Raw genomic sequence first — 25,187 nt, forward strand, 5'->3', positions numbered from 1 at the left:
ATATGCGACCCCGCCCCTTTATAATTATGAAGGAAGGAGGCGTGGCCCTTGGTGTGGTCTAACCTTGTCAAGAGATGATCGCAAGATCTCTTTGAGCCAAGTTAGTGTGATTTTTAGACACAACTGGAAGTTGAGATGAGCTCAAGTGAGCCAGCTGATTCGTCTCTCAAGAGACCGAGCAATGGTGAACACTTGCCAGCTACCTACACACTCACCAACATTGCAGGGGACAATGGAATACTTGCTGATCATGAAAACCATAAATCGGGAGATCTGAATAATATCGACTCGTCTGAGCTGAGTGATGAAGGGGACATCGAAATTGAGCACCTAAGTTCTGGCTATGACGGCAACGCACAATCCCCACACGCTGTTCGCGGTAAACGAACCGTAATAAACATTTGGCAGAAGGCGATACTGGAAGACTATTTTCGCAATGGAATGACGAGCGCTTCGATGCAACTTCACTCTCTTCACGTGGCTGCAGCGGAAAAGACCGGACTAGACCTCGGTGTCATCAAGGTCAGAGTGCGTGCGTATGGATGTATATATGGATGTATAGTGCTTACTACTGAGTTGTGTGTAGACAGCATTGTGTATAATTATTAAATTAACCTCATGATTGCATAAGATTAGTTACCCCAGAATTCCAGCGTAGTAATTATATTCTCCATTGAGCTATATACCAAGATGGTTTTGCCAATAATAATAAAACTTGTTGGAAAGTTACCCACCATAGTCTTGCATTGTTACAGAAACAATAACAATATAATTATATGCACTTTCAACCGGCCATCCTAACCTCACCCACTATATGATAGAACTGGATCAGAAATCGAAGGAGGCCTGCAGCTGCCAGGAGTGCTGAGAGACTCACAAGCCTCATTTCGGCCACCTCTGTTTCAACCACCCCACTCAGTGTGCCCTCAATGCTACCTCCCATCCCAATAATTTCCTCAAGCATGGCCATGTCATCCATTTTGACCCCTTCCAACCATCCTCCTCCTAGCCTAGTGGATGTGTCTGCAGTTCTAGCTCCACCGGCAACCAAAAGACATAATATGGAACCACGTGAGTTCTCACAAGTGTGTGTGTGTGTGTGTGTGTGTGTGTGTGTGCGTGGGTGTGATTTTTCTCTCCTTTTCTCTGTACAGATGCTGCTAGCCCTACAATTCGAGTACTGAAAACTGTACCACCTTCACACAGTGCACCACAGGCGTCACAGGCTGAAACACAGTTTCTTGTTAAAGTGCGATTGTCTGAAGTCGATGATGAAGATTTTGTAGAAGTGGAGCTCTCATCTCTGACTTATCAGTCTCTGTTTGCGGCCATTTGTGAGGAGTTTGAGTTGACCTCATCTGATGTGGCAAAGATTCGTAAACTACCCAACGTACTGGTCCGCAAAGACAAGGATGTGCAAAGACTGAAAGAAGGTCAAGAACTTGAAGTCGTCATAAACTCAACCCGTCTTCGTGGTTACCATGGCAATTCCATCGTATCCAATGACAACATGCCTCCGGGAGTTTCGTTGCAAAATTTATCGAGTGGACATTTCATTACCCCGTAGAACACTTCAATACACATCACTATATAATACAGATACACATCATCATTCTTCTGTCTTATAATTATTATAAATAGTCTGAGATTAAAATCACCTGATTTTTTTTAATTGGTTATTGATCTTATCATAGACCAACAGATGTTGGTAGACAAACAACATAATACAGCATGTATAGTAACATAAGAGAACAAAATTACGTAGTGTGATTGAAATGAGACTTAATTTGCTGAGATGAACAGACACAGGAAACACGTAATACGTGTACATACAATTACGATCGTACAGCTATACTGTTAGGAAATTTCGCTTTTATCAATTGTCCAGTTTGATAAGCAGTTAGAAACTTGAAAGCAGTTTTTCGATCTTCACATTGTAACAGAGAAATGATACTAGCCAGCATTGTAAGTCCATCAAAAATGTATTCGAACAGCATGACAGGTAGTAGCAGCAACATAAGCACTATGTTCAGAGGTAACTGGACAGCTCTTAGCAACATTTCAGACATTTTTTGGTAGGGTTCTATAGGGAAATCTGGGGAGGACAAAGACAATACAATAGTGAACACTTGAGAGTTTTGACTTGCTTTTTGCTAGTCTGAATGCAACTGCTTAGTTTAGATCTACTATCTATAGCTATAATTATATAAAGCTAGCTGGCAGGCTTGTACCAAGGTTCAAGCTACACAGGTAGGCACACACCACTCACCAGATATTCTTAGAATCACTGAAAGGTGTATGAGCTCCAATCACTTCACACTGCTTCTCCAAAAATTTTAATAGTGGAAAATGAATTTTGTCAAACTTGTTTTATCCTCATCTACACAGCATGTGTGTGACGTATGCCACATATGCTGGACTCGTGCACACAATCATTCATGCACATGCGCTCTAGACTGTTTGGCATGTGCGTTGAACATGCATGTTGCATAATGGCTGCAAATGACTGCATTACATGTGCTCAATAACAATGAATAGGTTTACAACAATGGCTGTAAGTTGGTTAAAAGTTTGATACAGAAGTGAGTCCTCTCTCAGCGAAAAATTTATGTCTTTTCTTGTCCGGGTTTTCAGATTTCGGGGCAAAGAACGAGCTGATCTTGGCAATACCAGCACTGTCCTCGTCTTCATCATCATCAGGCCTGTGTATGTGTGTGGGGGGAGGGGGGGATTTATGTCACATATAGTATTGAACTTTCCTACATGTATATTGGTGGAAAAGCAGGGTTGGTTTCAATGCACAAAGAAAAAGTTATAAAATGAGCTAATTAGTTACCTCACCATTGCACATCGACTGCCTTTGCGTCCAGTATCGTCTGACAGGTGGCCCAGCTGAACCTCACCACAGTAGGGTAGCCAAACACAGGGTCTATGTTCCTGCCCAGCCAAGACTTAGTGTTAGGGTCTAATGGGAGTGCAATCAATCAGTGTACATACAATTACAATAATTATATTTAATAACAAAATGCTTAAAATACCATTAACACAATGTCACCATACACCAACAATACATGTGAAAAAAGCTCATGAAGGCAGTGCAACCAATAAAGAGACTATTGTCAAGTACTCTCCTGTTGTTGTTGTTAACTACAGAAAATGCTAATCAGAATGTCACCTGATACTGTACCACATTAGTTCTAGGTTATCCCATAACAGGGTTTCATGCATCAGTAATATTGGTAATACACAGATAATTACCATGAGAACATTGTGGACTCAACCACAGGCTCCATGTAGCCTAGTAGTAGCTCCATGTAGCCTGACCCAGAGGAAGTATGACAGAGTACCATCGATTAGGCTTGGTCACATACAAAAATTCAACAGTAGAGTCATTGTTGCACGTGACCAATTACCTCTAATCGAGGTTCAGAGGTACACATGTCGGACCTCCTCTGGCCTTGACCAAAAAACTTTGGGGGCTACTGAAAAGTGTTATCAAGGCATCTTTAGAACTTCTTGAAGAGCTAATAACTTTTTATTGAGCTAAGGCCAAAAAATAAAGGAGGGTAGGTACATTGTAGAAGGAATGTGTGTGAATCAAAGATAAATCAAACTGTTAACAACATGTTGATGACAACGCCATCACCTCATGAATGGGGCTGGCAATGAGGTAATATATACACAGCAGCGGAGTACTCTAGCAACATGAGCGTATGAATAACATAAAAATCAGTGAGAACACTCCACTTATCTTAGAAATGACATCAAACCCATGTACCAGGTTGATGTACCATCGCTTCCTAATTACTGACCACAACAGAGACAACTTGTACATGTACATGTAGTGTAGTGTAGGATACAAAACAATGATTACAGAATTGTCATAGCTATTGATGTAATTATAGATTCCTCTCTCAGATTACATGGTCACTATAGCACCCAACTGCACAGTTCCTAAACTGTTGACAGGAACAAGAGCACTTCCTATAGGCTTCAGGGAAACTAAGTACCACCTAAAAACACCAGAGGCTATATTGAATGATAGCAAGATGAGACCAATGCACTCTCCCCAGCTGCTAAATTGCTTGAATCTATTCATTGTACACTTAAATAGGTAGCATTCTTAAATGAAAAATCAAGTACAGATGTGAATAACGGTTAAGACATCAAATACCATCTGGAAAACGCATGAAACTAAGCAAAATCATGGCAACTTCCTCTATGAATTCTAACGAAAATACATGTATAGCTATACGATACGATAGTGCGTATGAAACCAATCAGAACCAACCAGCCTACATGTATGTATAATCATAGTTTATAACACACCACCCAGACCGCACTGTGTGTGTTGTATTACACTACCAACCACGCACTCTTGTGCAATATCAGCTGTTACGTACGTAGTGAGGATTTGTGAAATTATTCTATGTTTGGCTTTAAAGCGACGGACTCCAAACAATGGAGCTCATTGTGTGTAAGACAATGCCAAAGACTTACAATATACAGCAGTTACTAAATGCTAATTAAGGCATTTACTGTAATGATTTAAGAGCTCAGGACAGTGACAAAGTTCAATGCTGAAGGACAGTATAGTTCAGTGGGTATTGAGGTGAATACATTGAGGTGAAAGTGCACACACAAACAGTGAAAACCTCGACACATAGAGTAGAGAGGTGGCCTACATAGCTAGCTGCTAACACAGGTAGAACCACATGTATAAAGGCTGACTGTATTATAGGAAAGGTGACCACAATACCTTACATTAACACTACACACACAGACTATTAACACTACACACACAGACTACAGAGAGCAAACACCCACAGCAAGACAAGGATTGAGCTATTATAAGGTACCACAACACACCCACACACCCACACATACACCCATTTACCTGTATTACCACATGCTAGAAGGCTGACTGCATTACAGGGTGACCACAACAGAAAGGTTTCATAAAGAAATACATTAACATTACACACATGGTGACACAGGCTCTAAGAGCTAGCACCCAGCAAGACAAGGCATGAGCCATTAACACACACACACACATACAGACCTGCAGGATAGCCACTTCCAAGATCACTGTCACCAAACTCCTCCTCCACAAACTTCCACCTCTTCAAGCACTCATCTCGTATCACCTGTAGCCATGGACATGCATGAATCTCTAGTAGTACTTGTTAACAATTATATGTTCTCCCAATGTTTAGGTTAAGTGCTCAAACCACAGCACCGCCACTACTGGGAACACGTTACTAATGGTTTCCAACTATTCCCATGCTCATGGTTTGTCTATAAGCCAGCACATGGTCGATTGATAGACAACATGATGATAGCATGTGCTCCTGATGACAGACTTGCAGCACTGATCACTGTATATTGTGTATTGTGTTTATGTGTTGCCTATAGTTACCTGTGTATGCACAATTGAACAGACAGGCATACCAAACATTGTGTGATGCACGTACAACTTTTCACATCACTTGAAATACATGAAGTTTGTTGCTCAGGGGACCACATAACTTCATTAATGTACTAAGAGGATTGTACCTACAGTATATGCAGTATATACACTATACATGATGCAGTGACCATGGAATCACACTCAGTAATAACATTACACAGCTTACCTTAGCACAGATACTGGCTGCACTGACTATGGGGTAGAGAGCGTCAGCCTTCTTGGCCACTGTGATGCTCAGCTGGGGAAACAAGTCACTCAGCTTGGCCTCATACTTGCCAGGGTCACCCACTGTGTCCACGTACACCTGTGTTGATGAGTACACGTAACTAAAGTAAGTACAAAGTGAGGCCAATCGAATGATGGTTGAAGTTAACAAGTGTACAAAGAGGAGGTAAACACTCTTAATTAATTAATTTTAGTGACTAGCGGATACCAGCAAGGGCTAGTGTGTGTCACTAGTCAACAGTTTACACACACAACTGGCGTGTATAAGGTAGCACGAGGTAGCATGAGGGGTGATTGTGTGTGTAGTCACGAATAACAGGATATCAGCAGGTAGATGTTGGCCAGCTTCATACTTTGACAAAACACACAAACACGCCATGTGAGAGAAACTCCCACAGTGCTAGTTAGCAGTAGATACAGAATTCTAAAATTAGACAATACTATCTCATGTTCTGGCAACTTCTGCCTATTAAATTATACCTCAGTCAGTTTAACTCCATCAGCCAGGGTCCTGCGAATGAGCCCAATAGCAGCATCATGTGACAGGGCATTCAGACTGTACTTGGTCCTATAGCGAAGAAATTCAAACATAATAATTATAATGGTTGGAGGAGGCTAGCTGTCATTATTATTGCAGTCTGATTGCTGGCTGGCCTTTAAAGTCGAGGCTGTATGCACAATTGATCTATGATAGCTTTGTGGAAACAGCTACTAGTACTCTACGTTCTATTGCTAAACGCCATTAAAGATTATCTTTTGCTACCTCTGTAGCATGCTGTTGGAGATGTGATTTGGAGAGAGGACCTCAACTTTCCATCCTATGTACTCCCCCGATGAATTGATATCCTTGAATAATTTGTCACGCTGATGTTCCTTCAGGACCTTTGAGTCTGCATGCATTAAAAAACAGTGTCACTTAACATTAGTATATATAATACACACAAGTTAGTATTACCTGCTACACCAAGATCTTTGACTTGCTGTTTCTTCGATACAGGGCAGAAAGCTGCCCCATACACCATCGGACCTAATGGGAGGAGCAGAACAGAACAAACTTTCAAAGTAAGGTGCCAATAAAAAATAGTACTACGTATACGTAACAGCAAGACACGCACACAAAACCAATGAATTTTGGTGCTAATAATAATAAAAATGGGCGAAATGTTGCATATTTAGAGAGAGGGTCGCCTTTTAACACTTTATAGGCCAAAACAAACTATTTAAAATCAACGCTGTTTACAAGGCGAACTACACCTTCATACCTTCATACAAACCATTGACTTTATGAGCTCGAGCCAATACAGAATAAAATACTAGCTAAGCTGAGGTCAAGGGTCAGGGTCGTTTAGTTTGCTTACCTAGCACAGGACCTCTACCAGCTTCGTCTATTCCCAGACAGCACTCTTCATCTCTGCTGGAGGCTGGTACTTGTGACTGCAGACTACGACTGAAGAGAGTATCAGCAAGGAAGAGATCAGCACTACTAGCTTCTTCACTCGCCATTCTGTGCCGGCCACGTGGTCAAGGTATGCGGAAAATAGGGATTTCTGTATACTATAAATATCCTAACACACACTCACACCCACGCATAATCACCTACCCACCCACGCACACACAGGAAAACATGTCTCTGTCACTGGCTACACGAGAGGCAATACCATCAGATGCTGACTCGATCCATGCTATTCATCTTGCTTGTATTCACGAAATATGCTCGACGTTCTACAATAAAGATCAAGTAGACACATGGTCAAAACGTTCTACCCCTGAGCAATTTGCAAAACACATCACCAACGAAGACTCTGTGTTCTTAGTTGCGGAGACACCCACAAAAGAAGTAATCGGTTTTGCACACTTTGGTAAAAACAAAGACTCAAGATTTTCCAGCAAAGTTGACTTTGAGATTTACGGATTTTATGTTAGTCCATCCCATGGTAGAAAAGGTGTAGGGAAAACGCTAATGGCTGAAGTGGAGAGACAAGCTGTTGATTTAGGACGTAAAGGAGACATGGGTGTGTGCTCAACACTGAATGCTGTGCCTTTTTATGAGAAGTGTGGATTTGTTGTGATCAAAGATGGTACCCGCTGCATAGGGGGCGCCTGTCAAGGACTGGAGAGCAAGATTATGGAGAAAATAATTTAACTTTATTAGGGACTGCAGTTAATTGTGTATTGTATGCAATAAAGAAACGTTTGTAATTTTATTGTCACTGTTTTGCACATGCAACAATCAATTTTATTGCCATTTGTGTGTGTACAAACTGATAAAAATTATATACAGTCAGTATACGTTATAATTATAGATAAAAGTGATCAAAAGAATTAAAGTTTAAGATTTTTTACACAGTTGCTGCAGTTGTTCCTCTCTGTCATTGTAACAGCCTAGGAAACTGTTGCTTGAGTAGACCACGGGTTGTCCACAATGAAGTGCTAGCTCATCCGACGCAACGGGACCATCATTCCACATCAAATCAAATCCACCAATTCTCTTTTCAGTGCCACTTAGTCGTCCCTCCATGTCCACAATGTGCAGCATATCCGTTAGGAGTCCAAACTTGAGGTCATAGTCTGTTTGGCTGCTTGCTGTGAGGCTAGGAGAAGCGTTGACTTCAATCAGCCACGGCTTGAGGTTATCATCAAACATAATGTCAAATCCATACATCTCGAAACAGTGCTTGTCATTGATAATGATTTTTTGAATACTCTGTAAGCTCTTTATGAATATTTCGTCAATTTGCTGAAACAACCTTCGCACAACTTCATGACCGTGTCTTGCCGTCAGGTACATACGAAATTCCTGAAGGCTCCACTTGCAACCTTTTTGAGGATCGTAATCTGGTGCCGTTTTTTGTATGGCCACATTTGTAAGATGCACGAAAGCGTCACTAATCGAATTGAGAGAAAATCGGGCGTTTGAGAATCTTGCAAATCCACTTCTGTACAGCCAGACCTTGAGTGGTGTGTAGGACATCACTAGTACATACACACGAATATCGAATTTCTTTCCACCAATTAGATAAGGGTTTTCGATGTAACGCTGAACAACGTAAGTCTCGGGAGGTTCACGTTCGTTTTTTTCATCATCACGATTGCGGTGATAGTAGTCTTCCTTCTTCCAGTCAGTAATATCTTTAAGTTTTCGAAACAGGAAAATTCCTTTCCCCTGTGCTTTGCCTGCGGGTTTCATGATCCAAATAGTGCCCGGGTTGCGTTTGAATTGGTCGACAAACATATGATATTCTGACGGTAGCTCATATGTCGTGGGGAAAAAATCACATTTGGCAGCTTCAATTTTCGATTCTTTTTCGTACTGTCGTTTCAGTTTCTTCAGATTTCGTGCCATGAGATTTTTTCGGCTGATTTCGTAATGATTCCTGAAATGGCAAATTCGCTGATGTTCCTCGAAGTAACATTGATCAAAGTGATCCTTCATCCAGCCCACATCACACCAGTAGAAGTCCCAATCCTCTCCTTCCTTGACTTCTTGCCATCCTCTTGTTTTCATAACAGCTCCAATGGTGTTGTGCAGAAAAGTTCGATAGCGGATTGCTCGATCATGAACCTTGGTTTGTTTGACTGGCCTGGTACTTATAAGATATGAAGGGACTACAGTGGTAGTACCTTCAGGCTTTGTAGTTGCCTTAGAGTCTCTTTTGCTTGTGGCCATCTTGCTTGAGTTAGCTGATTTCCATGGTAACTATTATACCCTGTACTTGTGAATTATCTCACCATCATACAGATTGGGAAGATAATGTATTCATAGGCATAAAAGTTTGTCATACAAAAGAAGCCCATTTCTTTTACAAAACCTTTCCAACAGCCACATGTCTACTATTGAGAGGTATAATAATGCCTCTTTTTAGTTAGACCACATGCACTTATAATAATTTATGCCAACAAGAAACATCAAAATGCATAGTACAGTCATAATTATAGTCATACACGTACGTACATTCATAAGTTCACTGATTGTTCATTCTGCTATAAAGTACTTTTGCTTGTACTGGCTGAGTGGGAAGAAGGAGGCCACCACGACTCTGTTAGCAAACTTCCTCCCAGCCAGTGACGAGTGGGCACTTTGGCAATCACCAGCATCAACAAACTCCACAAATATCTGCACACAAGAATACAACGACATGACGATAGGTACTGACCTATATTAATGGTTGCAGTATATGAATAAAACTGCAGTGGAAACCTCTCTTAGCAATAATTATAAAGCCAGGCACTCAGGTCTCAAATCAACCCCTAACAAACGCCACTTTCGTATACCAATAGGAAACTTGTTCCCCAAAAAGGTCAATGGTTCCTCTGTAATTATCAAACACATGGGCTAGCTAGTACAGTAGCTACTAAATAAATTTTTGCACCTCACTCTGAATTACAAATTAATTTTCGAAACACAAACTGGGGCTTGATTTCTAGTATAAAATTAATGATCAAAAAGGGGTGTATATTTTGTCTAGATTGGTTGTTAAAACAACAATATTGCATTGTTTTCACCTTGCCCACTCCAGGCACTGGGAGGCCATCCACAGGGCGTGGTATCTCGAGGGACTTGACATCCCCGTACTTCTCACACTCCTCACGCACATCCTCCATGATACCTGCACAACAACCACACTAACACATCGCATCACTAACACACTATGTGCAACAGAAGATGCAAACCAAAAACCATCCAACTCAAAGGGAGTTTATAGTCAGTCAGTCAGTCAGAGAACTACAAAGTAATTAATAACTTATAGATATGGACTGTTATGGGTAATAGGGAATACCTCACAAGCATAGTCTAGGATCAGGCCTACTGCATTATTGTACATGAACCTGGGATCTGCCCAATGGGGGTGGCTATTTTTAATCCACAAACTGGCTTGATTTCTAGCCTAAATAGGTCAAAAGGGGTGGATATTTTGTCTAAGACATAGTAACCACCACCGACCAGATGCCTGTATACACATAAGTATCATGTGTCCACCCACTCACACTGTACATGTGTCCACCCACTCACACTGCACATGTGTCCACCCACTCACCTTCATACTCCTCATCGTCCATCAGCTCTTCCTCAGTCACCATATTCATCAAACACAACACTTCTGTGGCTTCTTGCATCGTCCCGGCAACACAGAGACCCGGAATATTGATTGGTTGTGCTAGACCGGCCTCCAACGCCTGGTCCATAAGCATGTCCCCTGGCTTGGCCCCAACACTTGCCCTCTGAACAACCAGCTTCTTGTCCCCTATCTGCATACCATTAAGTCCTGCTATAGCCTGTGCATGGGGAAAGGTTATGATCAGTGTACATGAACATATCAGCATAGTGCGCAGTATAGTGGCTAGGGGGGTGTGGCTAGTAAGTTAATATAATTATATATTATTAGTAAATTATGTATACAAATTTGCGTCAATAATGAGGATTTGAAAAATGCTAATGTATTGTGATTCATACGTATCAAAATTTAAGGTGTGTTACGCATAATTATGATGTACATTGTATACCAAACACAGTTACAGGACATGAAACACACAAGCTAATGTATGTCAATGTGTTGAGACTCACCACATCTGTTATCTCATGGTTGACATACTCAAAGAAGCAGTACCCCTTTGAGAATGTGGTGCCACTGTCCTTGACCAGGTTAAAGGCACGCAAGTCACCAAACGATGAGAGCAACTCTTTCACCTGTGAAAAAAATTATAGACACACTATAAATGATTATGAGAGAGAGTGGATTTGGACATACTAGACTACGGGTTATATATAATGTACCGTACTCACATTTATGCATAACAGAGGTATTGGAAAAAGCCACTCTGCGAGTGTGTGTATGTGTTCTTAGATGGTAAAAATGGCAGTCCAATACAAGTACCTAACATGACGATGTGAATACACACAACACACACACACAGTATAGCTGTAAACATGAGTTTAAAGTGGAGGTCAGTCCTTGGCTTGTTGCTAGCTGAAAGAGAGTGGGAAATGGAAATAATAGTTCGAGGAAGTGTCTTGAGATGATGCTAGCTGAAAATAAAACGGGGGAATTTGTCCATTCTGGTAAGCCTTGTGACCCTAGCTGAAATGAGAAGTACACACACAACCTGAAAATATTGTTGTTCTGAAAGAGAGCTGAAAGCTAAAATTATAGTTTGGAGATTCCTGAAATAGCTGTCGGAAAGAGCCAGGGAAGAAGACCAAGACAACACACACATGACATTACTATACACAACCTTGCATCACAATAGATCAAGCAGTACGGTATAATGTATTGTACGTTACAGTTGTTAAGAATGGGTCTAATGTACATGTACAGTGATTGACCTATACCCAATATACACTAGTGTAGTGACACTGTACCTGATCATCTGAGAGGTAGGTTGGCAGTCCCCCACAGAAGACCTTCCAGGGGCCATCTTGTACCACAGTGGACACCACTCCAGGCAGGTGGGTCACTAGGTCAGAGCTGCCTGGAGGGACGGAACAAACAGATACAATATAACACACGCATTCAATTCAAGGCAAAGTATGCAATTCATTTTTGACACACTGTGACTCAGAGGCACAGACACAGAGCAGTACGGCTGTTCCAGGACTCACACACACACAGAAAGAGAAAGCAGTCTGTACCAGGACTTACTGAATCCTAGTGGAGAATAGTCTTTGGGTCTCCTGATCTTGAGGGACTGACTCTGCAGCATGATGCCATCCAGTGCCATAGCCTTGGTGGTCTCCTCCACTGATCGAAACTGAAACAAGTGAACAGAGACTTGTACACGCATACACACATACATGCACAGTGTACAACAGTGTATAACTGTGTATACACTGTATATACTATAACGTACTATATACAGTGTATAGAGGGAAAGTGCTTTGAAATACATGTAGACAAAATCACCATTACACATACACATACATGTAAGAGCTTTGATAATAAACTAGATACCTACCTCAACAAAAGCAAAGTTCTTGTCCATGTTGATCTGCACAGCCAACACAGGTGGGCCAGCAGCAGTGCCAAGGCCAGCTGCAGCCATCTTCTCATTAAAGAATCTCAACATGGCGTCCTCACTGATACCGAAGGGAATGCTCCCTATGTAAAGACGGCGGGCTTGTCGTGTCATCTGACTAGCGGCTGGCTGAGAGGGTGGGGGGATAGTGAGGGCCTCTGTGGCTGCACCCAGGGCAGGGGGAGGAGCTCCCACAGTCGGTACCTGACCAGCAGCTAGAAGGGAGAGGGGGGTATGAGAGTTACAGTGCTACGTACTACAGGCTGCAATGTCCATATTGCTCTTTTGCTGCTTGTTTGAGTTAGAGTGCTGCTATAGGCTTGAAATCATGCAATATTGTTCAGCCAAACTGCTCTCTTGCGCTGCTTAGTGCTTACTAGGTTTTTGTGATAACTTATTGTATAGTAGTTCACCTTGCATAGCCTTGTACTGGAGAGGGGAGATGTGCTCGAACCCTCGTGGGGCTACGTCCCACCACATTGAGGCAGTCCTCCGCTTGCTCTTGTGACGATCCTTGGCTCTCTGTCTCTCTGCCTCACGATCTTCCATAGCCTCCTCTGGACCTCGCTCGTCGTTGGAACGGGACCTGAGCAAATGGAATGGGAACTGAAATATTTGGGCATCCTAACGCAGGTGTCTTAAGGCAAGCTCAGTGAGAACAGAAAACTCACATGGAACAAAAGGTAAAAGCTTGTTTGATTTTTAGTATGAACACAAACTGTGAAGGTATGGCCTATCGGTCTTTTAGTCTCTAGGAGTTTTAAGACAGAATAGAGGTGACAGAAAAGTACATAGTTTATAGTATACAGGCCTCGTGCACATGCCGTATAGTGCGAAATCTTTGAGACACTTAAATTTCGTAGAATGACCTCTAAAAGCATTTTCGTTGAATAAATTTCATTCTATTTGGTCTGGTCAAATTACGTTGTGTCTTCCGTTAGCTAAAGTATTTCGTGGGCCTAGTTTTCGTGGAGAATTGCTAACCCTCGAAAACATTGAAAATGTGCGCTATAAGGTAACCACAAAACAAGGTAATGAATTCCTGTCACCTTCTGCTCCTCCTACGATCTTTGGAACGACTTCTCTTATCTCGAGAGCGACTACGGCGACGGTCTCGGCTACGACGTCTCCGATCACCACGGTCACGTGACCTACTCCGCTTCCTACGACTGCGTCTCTCGGAGGACCTGCACAGAGGGCAAACAGAGAACTAGGATAAGACTGCAACTTAAATTTTTGCATACAATGTATACACTGATCTCATACTGAACCATACCTGCATTGTACACTGCATGTACATAGCAATCACTTGGGAAATTGGATGATCTATGCTTATACATGTACACTAGGTTACAGGTTCTCAAAGCTAGTGAATCACATTGATTGCAGAGGGGGAAATTCTTGATTATACACACAGTACATAAACAGCTCCCAGTTCACTTCTGATAGGTTACCTGTCGCGACCTCTGTCCCCTCCCCTGTCCCCTCTCCCTCTGTCTCTGTCTCTGTGGCGAGATTGAGGTTCATCCATGTGAGCCGGCTCTATTTTGGTAAAGTCGGCCCCTCCTCCGGTTATTGCCGCTGTGGTAACAAAGGTCGTAGGTCAACCATACGAACACATGCATGTGAACGTGTACAGTAGTCAGGTATGTGCGATACAGTGGGTAATGCACAATCCACTTATATCAATTGTGACTTTACTTAGTGGTGACACATAGGTGCGCATTAAATAGAAAATTTCGCTAGCAACAAAAGCGCCCTACCAGGCTGTTGACTTTGATCTTGAGCATACTGTTGCGTGTTATAAGTTTCTCCATTGCCTTGTCCGTATTCACTCATCTTGTGCAGTATCGCATCCACTAGGAAAAAGGAAGAGAAAATTCGTGGTTGGTGATGGAGTTTCTATTGAAAGCCCACCTTAGTGTTCTTTTTTAGTCACGTGGGCTAGACCTTACACCTTACTTTCTATGTGGGCGTGTCTGGGCTTGGCCATTTAATATTTTGGTATTTTGGGATATTAAATCACAGAAAGCTATACAGTCTTTATAAGAGTGTTATCAAGTAGAGGAAGACAAGCAATGGATCAGGTATGAAAGGGCTACCTTATAATAAGCTAGATGTGATGTTGTTAGCTTGTAGAGGGAGATAAGGGCAGAGAGGTTGTTGTTGACAAACAGTGCTTTTGTGTTTTTGACTCTCTGTTTACAAAGTCAAGTTCCTCTACCCTACATGTGAACTGCTAAAAGCTTAATAGACTGTTTCTAGAGTCCTTGGCTCCTCTCATAATGAAACATGGCATAAATATAAATTATCACTATTGGTGTAAGCAGCAGGAGTACATGTACTCCTGGTGTAAGTACACACCCTCCGTGTTGTTTGGTATTTCTTTGTTTACTGGAAGCAATGACAGTTTGTCATAGCACACTTCATTATCACTCGACAGTTGAGATTTCTATCAATAGCAAGTCTGTTATTTAATAATCAAGTCTTGAGACGTTGCTCTCCTCATTTAATTTAGAGAATGGATTCTGAGAAACTTGAACAGCTGAATGCACAGTTGAAGAGAGAAGGGAACATTGAGAGAGGCCCAGTATCAGCCAGTGCCAATGCGTGAGTGAACCTCTACAGCACTACTAACTTGTATAGTGTCTACTGTGTAGATTCTGCACTCAAATTTAATACCACTAATTCATTGAAGTATGTACCATTTTAATAGCTTGCTCTTAACAGCTTGTTCATTATACCACCATAGCTTGCTCTAAGAGCATTAAGCTACCATACCTTGTAACTGCATGCTGTGTAAGTGAGCCTCTACAGCTTTAGCTTGTATAGTGTATAGGTGTAGATTTTGTACCAAAGCTTAGTACCACTATTTCTCATTAAACGACCTAGGTCACTCTTGAGAGCATTGAACTACCATACCTTGTACGTGCGTACGTACTTGTAATTATACACTTAGTTCCGCTGCACTGGAATGCTGTTCACACATGCAAGTGATCTCGTACAAAGGAAGCAACTGGTATATTATACATAAGCCTTTGATAGCCACATATCAATTTACATTGAATTTCCCCGAGTGGGGTCAAAACTATGGGATTAAGTTTCGTTTGCAGTAGTCTACTTTTAACAAATCCAAACACAATATTAAGTGCCTATTGGTATGCTTTCAACATCAAGGTACTTAGTGATGCTTCACTAATGAAAGTACCGCTGGTGCTGATGCCTCGGTGGAGGTGCCAAAGCTATAATTACAATTTACCGAGTACACATGCAGAGAATGGTGAAAAAGAGTGGGAAATGATTGTTGTAAAGAAGATGCTGAAAGTTCAAAGTTCATAATTATTAATGGCTGCAAGCTAATGAAGAACAGCTAGTGTGTCTTTGCTGCTCTTTTCTCACTCTTGCAGCTACCAATAGCTAGCATTCTAGTACACACTACATTGATTGCTTACTCTCTCCCCTGCAGGATTAAAGACTTCATGATGGCCACACCAGACCCTCTGATAGAGGGCGTCCCTAACAAAGACAACCCCTTCATATCCAAGAGAACCTGCACATTGCTATAGAGACGGACCCAACATTTCAAACTGTTACGTAAAAACAACACTGACCAACACATTTTGTTATCTAGTCTAGAGAGAGAGCAATTGCACTGTGTCGTTTATCTGTTTAGTTTCCTTTGGTGTATTAAACGTGTGCTGTGAAAATACATTTTTTAATCCTTTCCTTGTTGCTGTGAAAAGTTGCACTATATTAAGGGATTTGTACTTGATTTTAAGTGTACATGTAAGCCTTTAAGTTAATAGATTCTGTAAAGATTCACCTTGGAGTGATTGCCATTAGCGGGTGTAGTTTTGGGGGACAAAATATTTGTCATGTTGAGCAATATTTATAGTCATGCAGTTCGTGGATCATATTTTTGTGGTTGCTGCTTGCACTGCAGGTATATAAAGGGTAGTCAATCATTCTTAGTTAAAATATTCAAGTATATGAAAAAATTTGACTTACTAATTTAATGTTGTACAAAAATTTCCATAATTAACCTAGCTAGCTATTCAGTCTTCAACTCTTAGTTTTGTTGTACCAAGTCCAGCCTTGCTGTTTGGCTACTTTTTGGAGATGTTCCTTAGCAACGACGGGAATATATGGACCAATCAGTTTTCTTTCCCACCAGTGACCTTCGTCAGCTGCTTTACTGCCGAGACGAGCGTAGGTATATTGATAGTGCTGTGCACGAATGAACCTGTGTGAGGAGTGTGGGTGGATGTGTGAGTGGATGTGTGAGTGTGTGTGTTAAGTGCTTTGTACGATACCCCACTTATCGATAGGTCATGTAAGAAAGAAAATGAGCAAAACAATCTCTCAAGATTATCTCTGTATAATGGCTTCCCCCAAGGTGCCCACTATAAAAACGATTCCACCGCATTAGATTTGTGAAAAACCGGTTTTTAGCAGTATAATGCACTAGGATCACTTTATACTTACTTAGGTGGTTTGTTCCTGAAAGGGTTGTGTTCGACCAGACTCTCCACTGAGGGGTCCTCGGACACTATCTTGGCAGCCAAATGAACCAGCCACGGGTTATTATTGTAGTCCTGGAAAGCTGCAAACCACATCATCCAGTCCAGGCGGTAATGATAAGGGGAAATGATGCAAGGACGACGATCTGTGCGGCCAGGTTTGCATTTAAATTCAATCTCTAGCCACGATGCGTTTGGTCCAGGGTCTGAGCTGAAGGTGCCTTCTAGGACCACTTCTGTACGGCTCTTGGTGACGCTGTGAAGGTGTATGTGTGTGTGTGTGTGTGTGTGTGTGTGTGTGTGTGTGTGTGTGTGTGTGTGTGTGTGTGTGTGTGTGTGTGTGTGTGTGTGTGTGTGGTGGATACTGTTAAGTAAACTCAGTACACCTATATACTCAACTTGAGGGTCAAAATATACAACCCTACCAGGAAAACAGGCATAACGATAACGGTGACAAGTATATGAAAAGTGACCTCCGACAGTCCACCCACTCTAGATAGTGCAGCAATACATACCGTACAGCCCCTGCAACGCACACATGCACTTGGTACTACAGGCTGTACGGTCGTAGACACATAGGCTGGACTATGTACGTACCTTCCAAACGCTCCGTATGTGTTGACAATCTTGAGAGAGTTGAAGGAAGTGTTCATGACTTGATGCTGAGAGAGGAGGTTTAGGACCACTGGGATGCTCAGGTAACCTAGCAACAATGCCACGCCCACATTGGACACTTGTCGAACGTAGTAGCCTGAAATAAAAAACGATTTTCACATGCATGCAATTACTAACAAGTACATTAAGATCTGGGCATATTTCTTAAAATGAGGCCTTTTGACAACTATCTTTGACTGCTCATAACTTTAGCATTCCCGCAAGTATCAGAGAAATCGATACGCTGGATGACGAGCACTTTTTTAAACCACTAGGGGATTAATTTTTTGCTCCTAAGGCTAAACGATATATGAATCATAATATCTCCCATAGCACTAGGAATGGTGTTCTTACCCAAAGGTTTAGCTGTTTCCTTCTTGGCCTCTTGTTGGAGTTGCACCACTTTCTCTTTAGTAGCTGCAGAGAAGAGCCATTGCAGGGAGAGGTCATCAAAGCAGAAGATGGCTGACAGAATGGTGAGCCAATTGAGGAAGCTTAGATTACCGCTGAGTATCAGCATCACCTACAGTACAATCATTGTAAGTGGTAGCGGCGATTCACAATATTCAATCCCCAGATCTTAAGGTATGGCTGATAAAAACATCGAATAAATATCGTATAGCAGGTGAGTTTCATGAGTAAACATTTTTTGCTTTTTAACAAGCACTGCATTGCATGCGTTCCAGTGAACCACGCCTGGGTAAAATTTTCGCTGAGGTCAGCTTGCCCACGAAAGTTACCCGCTATACGGTAGGCAGACTACAACAAGAGTGTTATGTTTATACCTGAAAGATGATCTGCACCACTCCACAGGTCAGTCTAAAAGGACGAGGGAGGAAGATGAGAAACGGAACCACTAACTCCACAAAATGGTTGCCCAGAGTCTCAAGCTTGTGCACAAAGGCAGGACTCTGATGGAGAAAGTAACTGAGAGGGTTGGGAACTGGCTGAGTCTGTAGGGAGTGAATAGTAGCAACTAACACCTTACACTAGTATACATGTATATACGTGCATGAGGAACAAATGGACACATTATGATCACACTATAATACGTAACAGGAGTCCTGCACATAATTATTAGATTATTACCATCGCTGACCTCGTAATGATAGTCCATGCATGTCAAATCCCCCCAGCACTCGTCACCTCTGATCTTGATCAGTCCCTGTAAAATAAATAAAAAGTTTGATCTTTTCACCTAAATCAGTATTATTGTCTAAGCGTTCGTCCACTCACAGCTCCTATCATGATTCTGAAGAGAAGCCATCTGTTGGCCCACACTGCTACCCAGGGAGTGGGTGTGCCTCGGGGAAACTGCCTCAGGCTGAATAGAGGCACCATGATCAACGCTAGGAAACCAATCTCAAGAAGCTGGACCTCCCAACCTGTGTGAAGGGACTGTGTGTGAAATGATAATACAATGTATAGCTATAAATTCAGACAAAATATGAAATAAACGACAAGATGACTACTATCAGGATGTGTGTTGTGTGTATGTACAATAAAAATGACAAGTTCCAGTAGTGCAAGTTAGGCTGGAGAAAGCAGCAAAGGTGTGAGGTAGGCATCACTAACTCTCAAATACAACAACTACAGGGCAAGATGGACTAAATGACAAGACTACTGCCTTTTCAAGTTTGGAACTTCAATGCTGATAATGAAATCTCACAATACACTCTAGAGTCACATGAAATAATGCAGCAATTTGATTGGACGACTCACCAAAGGCATACCAAATCTGCCCCACGAATACAAGAGAGTGGTACAAAACTCTCAACACAACAAAGATGAGCACATTTCCTGAGCCCAGAAACAATAAGATGGCCGAGAGTGATATTCCGAGGTAAGCCACCAAGTCTAGAGTGAGGTCAACATAGTGTTCAGAGATCCACCAAAACAAACTGGGCCCTTTCAAGAATGCATCCATAGTAACAGTCGAGTTAGCGGGCACCTGAAATAGGTAAAAATATCATGAAGTAACCTGTTGGTCCATTTAATTTAGCGTAAATTTAGAGATTCGCAAATGCAAATGCAAAAATTGTGTAGCCTATTTATAAATTGAGAAAGAATGCACAATTGCTTCTCACTCACTTCCAGAGCCGTTCTGATTCTGGAATAGAACACTGGAATGGGGAGTAGACCGTTGGCACCGATAAGTTCCTTGTTCTGGTTCAGTGCCACCAGGAATGCTACCACTGTGTGCGTGTGTGTGTGTGTGTGTGTGTGTGTGTGTGTGCATGTGTGTGTGCATGCATGTACTGAGCTGATTGACAGGTGCTCACAATAGACAAAGCCAATGGATCGAGTAAACACGATCCTGGTAAGCCAGTAGGTCCCAGCATCCATCTCAAGATGCTGCTCCACTGGAGCCTCTTTCTCTCTCACTTCATCTTCAGCAGGCTTTCTACTAGCAGCAACAGCTCGTCTTCGCACAGAGGAAGACATCTCTCATGTCTCTTCACACCCTCAGCAGGTCCATGTGGGTATGGACTATCTTTCGAAAATTGGCCGCAAGATTTTAGCGGTAAAGATCATTAGTGGAGGACACCTTTTATGGAGATGTGTCAAGTGCTGGAAGAGTTGTCCTGCAAAACACAAGCCATCACTGTTCTGCACTGCAGCAATAATTATGGAGACTCGAGTTGTCCAGATTCTGCTGTTGTGTATTGTGTCCACCTGCTGGGGACAGCAAGGTAATCCTGTGCTTATTGATAGACTAGAGGTGCTATGAACTTGATTTTAATCAGATAGAACAGTTCTATCTATGTTTTAATTAACCTGAACAGCCTCACTGACCCTGGGCCCATGGAATCCTATTGTCACCACTAACAATATGGAGATCCTCATCACTGACGTTGGAGAAGATGGTAGTCTTCCCTCTCCGGCTCACCTGTCACACTGACCTCACTACCTAGTATGGGATCAGGTGGCTTATACGGCACCGGATGTGGAAACGCCCTAATTTTAGTTATTTTCCCTAAGCTAACCCGAACCCCTCCCCCTTCAAAATAACATCCGGTGCCGTATATGCCACCTGACCCGGACCCGTATGGCTGAGAACAATGGTCAGGGAGGACTGGGACAGTGGACGTATCCTGACGGGAGTGTATTACTGAACACTGCTGCATTATACCAACTCAACCTGGGTGAGTGGAACAAATTATTATCATTGCCGTACTTCTGTATATTATGTCAGCCACGTGTTCACCTTCTTCATGAGTTCATGAAACTACCTATCCCCCTCCCCCTACAGTTGCACCAGTATGTTCTGGTAATCTCCAGGCCATTTAATGGTGGATCCAGACCAGTGGCCTCGGATGCAGCCAGTTACAAGTGCTTCAATCCCCACAAAAATTAACACCGACCACCATGTTGGTTTCATACACTCTGATTGGACTGTCAGTCAGTTAGGACTTGTGGGAGTTATGGAGCTCATCAACAGCTGCAGTGTGTGAGCGCAGAGAATGCCTTAATGTATGCAATGGCAAGTACATAGAGATTGATCAATAATAATTATTGTGACTCATGCATATATATACTCCATATTTTGCAGATGGTCATTAATTGGTGTGGCACTGTAAGAGCTGCATGGTGACTGTGGGTGTATACCCCTAGGCCCTATATATATGGGAAGATTCAGACGAGGACCTCTATACTTATATGGAATGGTGAGAATTTCCTGTTCTCAGCACTGCGCCCACAATATATGAGTGTAGGCTTACTGTATACTTAAACTGTTTGTAATACCACCACAAAGATACTGAAGTTATTCTATATGACAACCACAATCATGTTTACTGTATATACCCAGCTGTTTGTAACTGTCTGCACCGTCTATATATGCATGGCAACCCACATGCACCTGTTACATTGAGATCTACGGTGGCCCTGAGTGCTACTCTAGTTGGGAGTTGGCAGTTGCTAGTTGGGTGTTGGTAGTTGGCAGTTGGCAGTTAGCAGTTGGGAGTTGGCAGTTGGTAGTTGGGAGTTGGCAGTTGGGAGTTCGTGACCTTTAAACTTTGTAACGAACTAATGCCAGGAATTATTCTGTTTCTCTAAGCCTTCATTGATGGGGGCAAGCCCTACCTAATGTACATTGTATAGTGGACACACGTTAGCTGTCTGAGGCCAGCAAAGACTACATCTTCTACACCAGTTAGCAAATGTTGTATATATAGATCTTTGCACTGCCTCTAATCGTTTAACCATAACTTTAAATGGCCTCAATAGAATTAAAAGTGCCATGCAAAACCTGTTTCTATATTGCCCCCCCCCCTCCCCACTGCATGGGATCCGGGAATATAGGTGCATGGGGATTAGACTTGAAATTACCTCCCTACCTAGATGTGTACATATAAGATTAATATTGCCGTCTTAGGCCAGCTAGATATCTATTGGTGTCAGTATCATAATTTTAACTTACATAAAAGCCGGCTAATGTTGAAAGGTTACGAACTGCCAACTACCAACTCCCAACTACCAACTCCCAACTGCCAACTCCCAACTACCAACTCCCAACTGCCAACTGCCAACTCCCAACTCCCAACTCCCAACTGCCAACTGCCAACTACGCGTTTGAACTATCAATCAGCAACTGCGAACTACCAACTACGCATTTGAACTATCTTAGTAGCAACTGCGAACTACCAACTACGCATTTGAACTATCTTAGTAGCAACTGCGAACTACCAACTACGCATTTGAACTATCAAGTAGCAACTGCGAACTATCAACTAGGCATTTGAACTATCAAGTATGAACTATCAACTAGAGTAGCACTCAGGGCCACCGTAGAGATCCTATATCTACACTGTGTGTACATCAATACACAGATACTGTAGTATGGCAACTGCATGTTGTTACAGCTTGACCACTATTTTCACTATTGATATATTTTAAGCCTGAGTGTGTTCTTTCCCTTGCAGAACTCATGCTGGACTGTTGGAGGAGGAATCCAGTGGATTGCTCTGTCATCCATGAGAAGCTGGCCTATTCATGAGTTCATAATTAGTTTGATTGTCATGTTGCTTCTTTAATATACCACATGCATGCATGCTTGAGCTACATCATATTATACATATTACATGCATGTACGTACGTACATGTGTCTCTTTATATGCATGGCTCTCTATGGCTCTATGTATAATTATAATTATGATCATTTGTGTGCTATTTTCACTGCAGAATCTGTTGGCCGGTCGGTCGCTCAATCAATTACTGTTCTATATAGCACTAACACTCGTCATGACACTCCAAACCTTTTATTGATCGTTTCTCAATCACGCTTCATCTATTTTTTTGACCGTATATAGTGATTTGCTTTTAGTTTTATCTTCATGCAGTGTTTTTTCTTCAGTGTCTCAATCATCTCTCTTGTTATCTTATCAAACAGTGTGTCAAGCTAGTCCATATAGGACTTAAATGAAAAACCACAACTTTGTGGATGTGGTATTCCTATTCATTATTATCTATCTATCAAGTTGTGTTACACATTTGGACTCTTGAAATTTTAACTGCATTGATTAACAGCAAAATAATAGGTAATTATATAGTACTGGCTAATACTAACTCTAACAATATCACACCTAATAAGCAGACACGATTTTATGTATGCAATTCAAGTTGCATGATAATGTGTACAATATTAACAAAATTATTTACAAGCTAGGCTGCATTCTTGTACATGCACAAAGTCAATGTGTTTAATGGAGATATCAAACAAATTAAGTTGTCTCATCACTACTCACCACCGGCTGCAGTGAAATGGGAAAGTTTAATTCAATGATGTATATATATATATATACATGTATACTACAATTATATACTTCACCTGCAGTTCAGTCTCTGGAAGAGGACTATGTAAGTCGCATATCACGGCGTGGTCCCCACTGACGTAGAAAAATGTTAATGAGCATGGTTGAGAGTAAACCAGGGTACTACCAGGATCAAGAGTATACATGTACTCCTGGTACCACGCAATAAAGAAACTTGGAATAAAATCAAAAATGTGCATGTATTATTAATTGTACAAAAACAAAAATATACACATATTCAAGGTATATAGTAGCCAATCTTCTCATTCCTCTTAACACAAACAATCACCATGTTGGTTTACATACACTCTGATTGGAGTGTCGGTCAGTTAGGACTTGTGGGAGTTATGGAGCTCATCAACAGCTGCAGTGTGTGAGCGCAAAGAAATAGTTGAATGCCTTAATGTATGTATATACATGTATATCAATCTATATGTGCAAGTACATTATATAGATTGATCAATTGTGACCCATGCATATATATACTCAATATTTTGCAGACTGGTCGTTGGTGTGGCACTGCATGTAAGAGCTGGTGACTGTGCATGGGGGTACCCCTATAGACCCTATATATGAGAAGATTCAGACCGAGAACCTCTACTTATATGGAATGGCGAGAATTCCCTGTTCTCAGCACTGCACCCACAATAAATGAGAGTGTACGGCTTACTGTATATACTTATACTGTTTGTAATACCACCACAAAGATACTGAAGTTATTCTATGGCAACCACAATCATGTTTACTGTATGCCCAGCTGTTTGTAACTGTCTGCACAGATACACTGCACCTGTTTAAAACCTCTACCTGTTGTTACAGCTTGACCACTATTTTCACTATTGATATAAGCCTATAAGTGTGTTCTTTCCCTTGCAGACATGAACTCGTGCTGGACTGTTGGAGGAGGATTGCACACACACTTCTCTGTCATCCATGAGAAGCTTGAAGACCTTACCAATTCTAAAAATAATGATGAGTTCATATTATATATAAGTTCATTATACTAGATTGTCATGTTGCTTCTTTAATATACCACATGCATGCTTGATTAACAAAGGTGTTTAGAGCTTAACTCTATTACATAATTACGTACATATGTCTCTATATTATTATATGCATGGCTCTATGTGTATGATCATTAATTGTGTGCTATTTTCACTGCAGAATCTGTTAGCCAATTGCTCAATCAATTACTGTCCTATAGATATAGCACCAACACTCGTCATGACACTCCAAATGTTTTATTGTCAATTCCGCTTCATCTATTTTCTTGACCGTGGTGATTTACTTCAGTGTCTCAATTATATCTCTTTTGTTGTGTGTCAAGCTAGTCTATAATTATAGGACCCACATGAAAAGCCATAAATTTGTGCCGATGTGGTATTCCTATTCATTATTTATCTATCAAGTCGTGTTACACATGCACGCATTTGGACTAAATTAAGAAGATTAACTGGACAATTGCATTGATTAACAGACAAAATAAAGGTATAT

General features: G+C 41.6%; 5 protein-coding genes and 3 long non-coding RNA genes across 12 annotated transcripts; 3 read left to right on the forward strand and 5 right to left on the reverse strand.

Annotated features, from left to right (window-relative positions):
- Positions 1 to 44: 44 nt before the first annotated feature.
- Positions 45 to 1,676, forward strand: LOC135351696 (uncharacterized). Its single transcript, XM_064550771.1, has 3 exons — positions 45 to 522; positions 822 to 1,071; positions 1,155 to 1,676. Exons 1-3 carry the CDS (start codon positions 136 to 138, stop codon positions 1,565 to 1,567), a joined length of 1,050 nt encoding a protein of 349 aa, XP_064406841.1. The 5' UTR covers positions 45 to 135; the 3' UTR covers positions 1,568 to 1,676.
- On the reverse strand, positions 1,649 to 7,247 carry LOC135351697 (ribonuclease H2 subunit A-like). Of its 3 annotated transcripts, none has more exons than XM_064550772.1 (9): positions 7,054 to 7,246; positions 6,651 to 6,722; positions 6,459 to 6,585; positions 6,176 to 6,263; positions 5,637 to 5,774; positions 5,063 to 5,147; positions 2,842 to 2,965; positions 2,270 to 2,702; positions 1,649 to 2,095 (listed from the first exon to the last, which is right to left on the reverse strand). In XM_064550772.1, exons 1-8 carry the CDS (start codon positions 7,196 to 7,198, stop codon positions 2,564 to 2,566), a joined length of 918 nt encoding a protein of 305 aa, XP_064406842.1. In that variant the 5' UTR covers positions 7,199 to 7,246; the 3' UTR covers positions 1,649 to 2,095; positions 2,270 to 2,563. The 3 variants fall into 3 exon arrangements, with proteins under 3 accessions (XP_064406842.1, XP_064406844.1, XP_064406843.1); XM_064550774.1 differs by lacking the exon at positions 7,054 to 7,246 and adding an exon at positions 6,958 to 7,034; XM_064550773.1 differs by lacking the exon at positions 1,649 to 2,095 and having other exon boundaries at positions 2,504 to 2,702; positions 2,837 to 2,965; positions 7,054 to 7,247.
- Positions 7,248 to 7,379: 132 nt separating this feature from the next.
- On the reverse strand, positions 7,380 to 9,414 carry LOC135351694 (probable tubulin polyglutamylase TTLL9). Its single transcript, XM_064550768.1, has one exon. The coding sequence runs from the start codon at positions 9,360 to 9,362 to the stop codon at positions 8,025 to 8,027; it is 1,338 nt and encodes a 445-aa protein (XP_064406838.1). The 5' UTR covers positions 9,363 to 9,414; the 3' UTR covers positions 7,380 to 8,024.
- Positions 9,415 to 9,582: 168 nt separating this feature from the next.
- LOC135351693 (splicing factor U2AF 50 kDa subunit-like) lies at positions 9,583 to 14,653 on the reverse strand. Its single transcript, XM_064550766.1, has 11 exons — positions 14,470 to 14,653; positions 14,161 to 14,287; positions 13,756 to 13,893; positions 13,120 to 13,292; positions 12,647 to 12,921; positions 12,334 to 12,442; positions 12,054 to 12,163; positions 11,259 to 11,381; positions 10,732 to 10,969; positions 10,199 to 10,302; positions 9,583 to 9,809 (listed from the first exon to the last, which is right to left on the reverse strand). The coding sequence occupies exons 1-11, from the start codon at positions 14,543 to 14,545 to the stop codon at positions 9,669 to 9,671; spliced, it is 1,614 nt and encodes a 537-aa protein (XP_064406836.1). The 5' UTR covers positions 14,546 to 14,653; the 3' UTR covers positions 9,583 to 9,668.
- An 89-nt stretch (positions 14,654 to 14,742) lies between these two features.
- Positions 14,743 to 15,317, forward strand: LOC135351703 (uncharacterized). Its single transcript, XR_010399489.1, has 2 exons — positions 14,743 to 14,793; positions 15,225 to 15,317. It is a non-coding gene; the product is annotated as an uncharacterized LOC135351703 (long non-coding RNA).
- A 1,379-nt stretch (positions 15,318 to 16,696) lies between these two features.
- Positions 16,697 to 20,563, reverse strand: LOC135351692 (lipase maturation factor 1-like). Its single transcript, XM_064550765.1, has 11 exons — positions 20,429 to 20,563; positions 20,163 to 20,370; positions 19,972 to 20,075; positions 19,603 to 19,831; positions 19,117 to 19,265; positions 18,980 to 19,045; positions 18,666 to 18,833; positions 18,235 to 18,403; positions 17,824 to 17,977; positions 17,192 to 17,482; positions 16,697 to 16,949 (listed from the first exon to the last, which is right to left on the reverse strand). Exons 2-11 carry the CDS (start codon positions 20,323 to 20,325, stop codon positions 16,769 to 16,771), a joined length of 1,674 nt encoding a protein of 557 aa, XP_064406835.1. The 5' UTR covers positions 20,326 to 20,370; positions 20,429 to 20,563; the 3' UTR covers positions 16,697 to 16,768.
- Positions 20,431 to 25,140, forward strand: LOC135351701 (uncharacterized). 3 transcript variants are annotated; one of them, XR_010399485.1, is made up of 7 exons: positions 20,431 to 20,573; positions 20,667 to 21,026; positions 21,134 to 21,364; positions 21,434 to 21,548; positions 22,806 to 24,066; positions 24,194 to 24,352; positions 24,570 to 25,140. It is a non-coding gene; the product is annotated as an uncharacterized LOC135351701 (long non-coding RNA). The 3 variants fall into 3 exon arrangements; XR_010399486.1 differs by having other exon boundaries at positions 21,134 to 21,354; XR_010399484.1 differs by having other exon boundaries at positions 21,134 to 21,331.
- Positions 22,496 to 23,941, reverse strand: LOC135351702 (uncharacterized). The gene is made up of 2 exons (XR_010399487.1): positions 23,711 to 23,941; positions 22,496 to 23,633 (listed from the first exon to the last, which is right to left on the reverse strand). It is a non-coding gene; the product is annotated as an uncharacterized LOC135351702 (long non-coding RNA).
- Positions 25,141 to 25,187: the final 47 nt, after the last annotated feature.

Source organism: Halichondria panicea, chromosome 17 (assembly GCF_963675165.1).
Source record: "Halichondria panicea chromosome 17, odHalPani1.1, whole genome shotgun sequence".
Classification (NCBI taxonomy): Eukaryota; Metazoa; Porifera; class Demospongiae; order Suberitida; family Halichondriidae; genus Halichondria; species Halichondria panicea.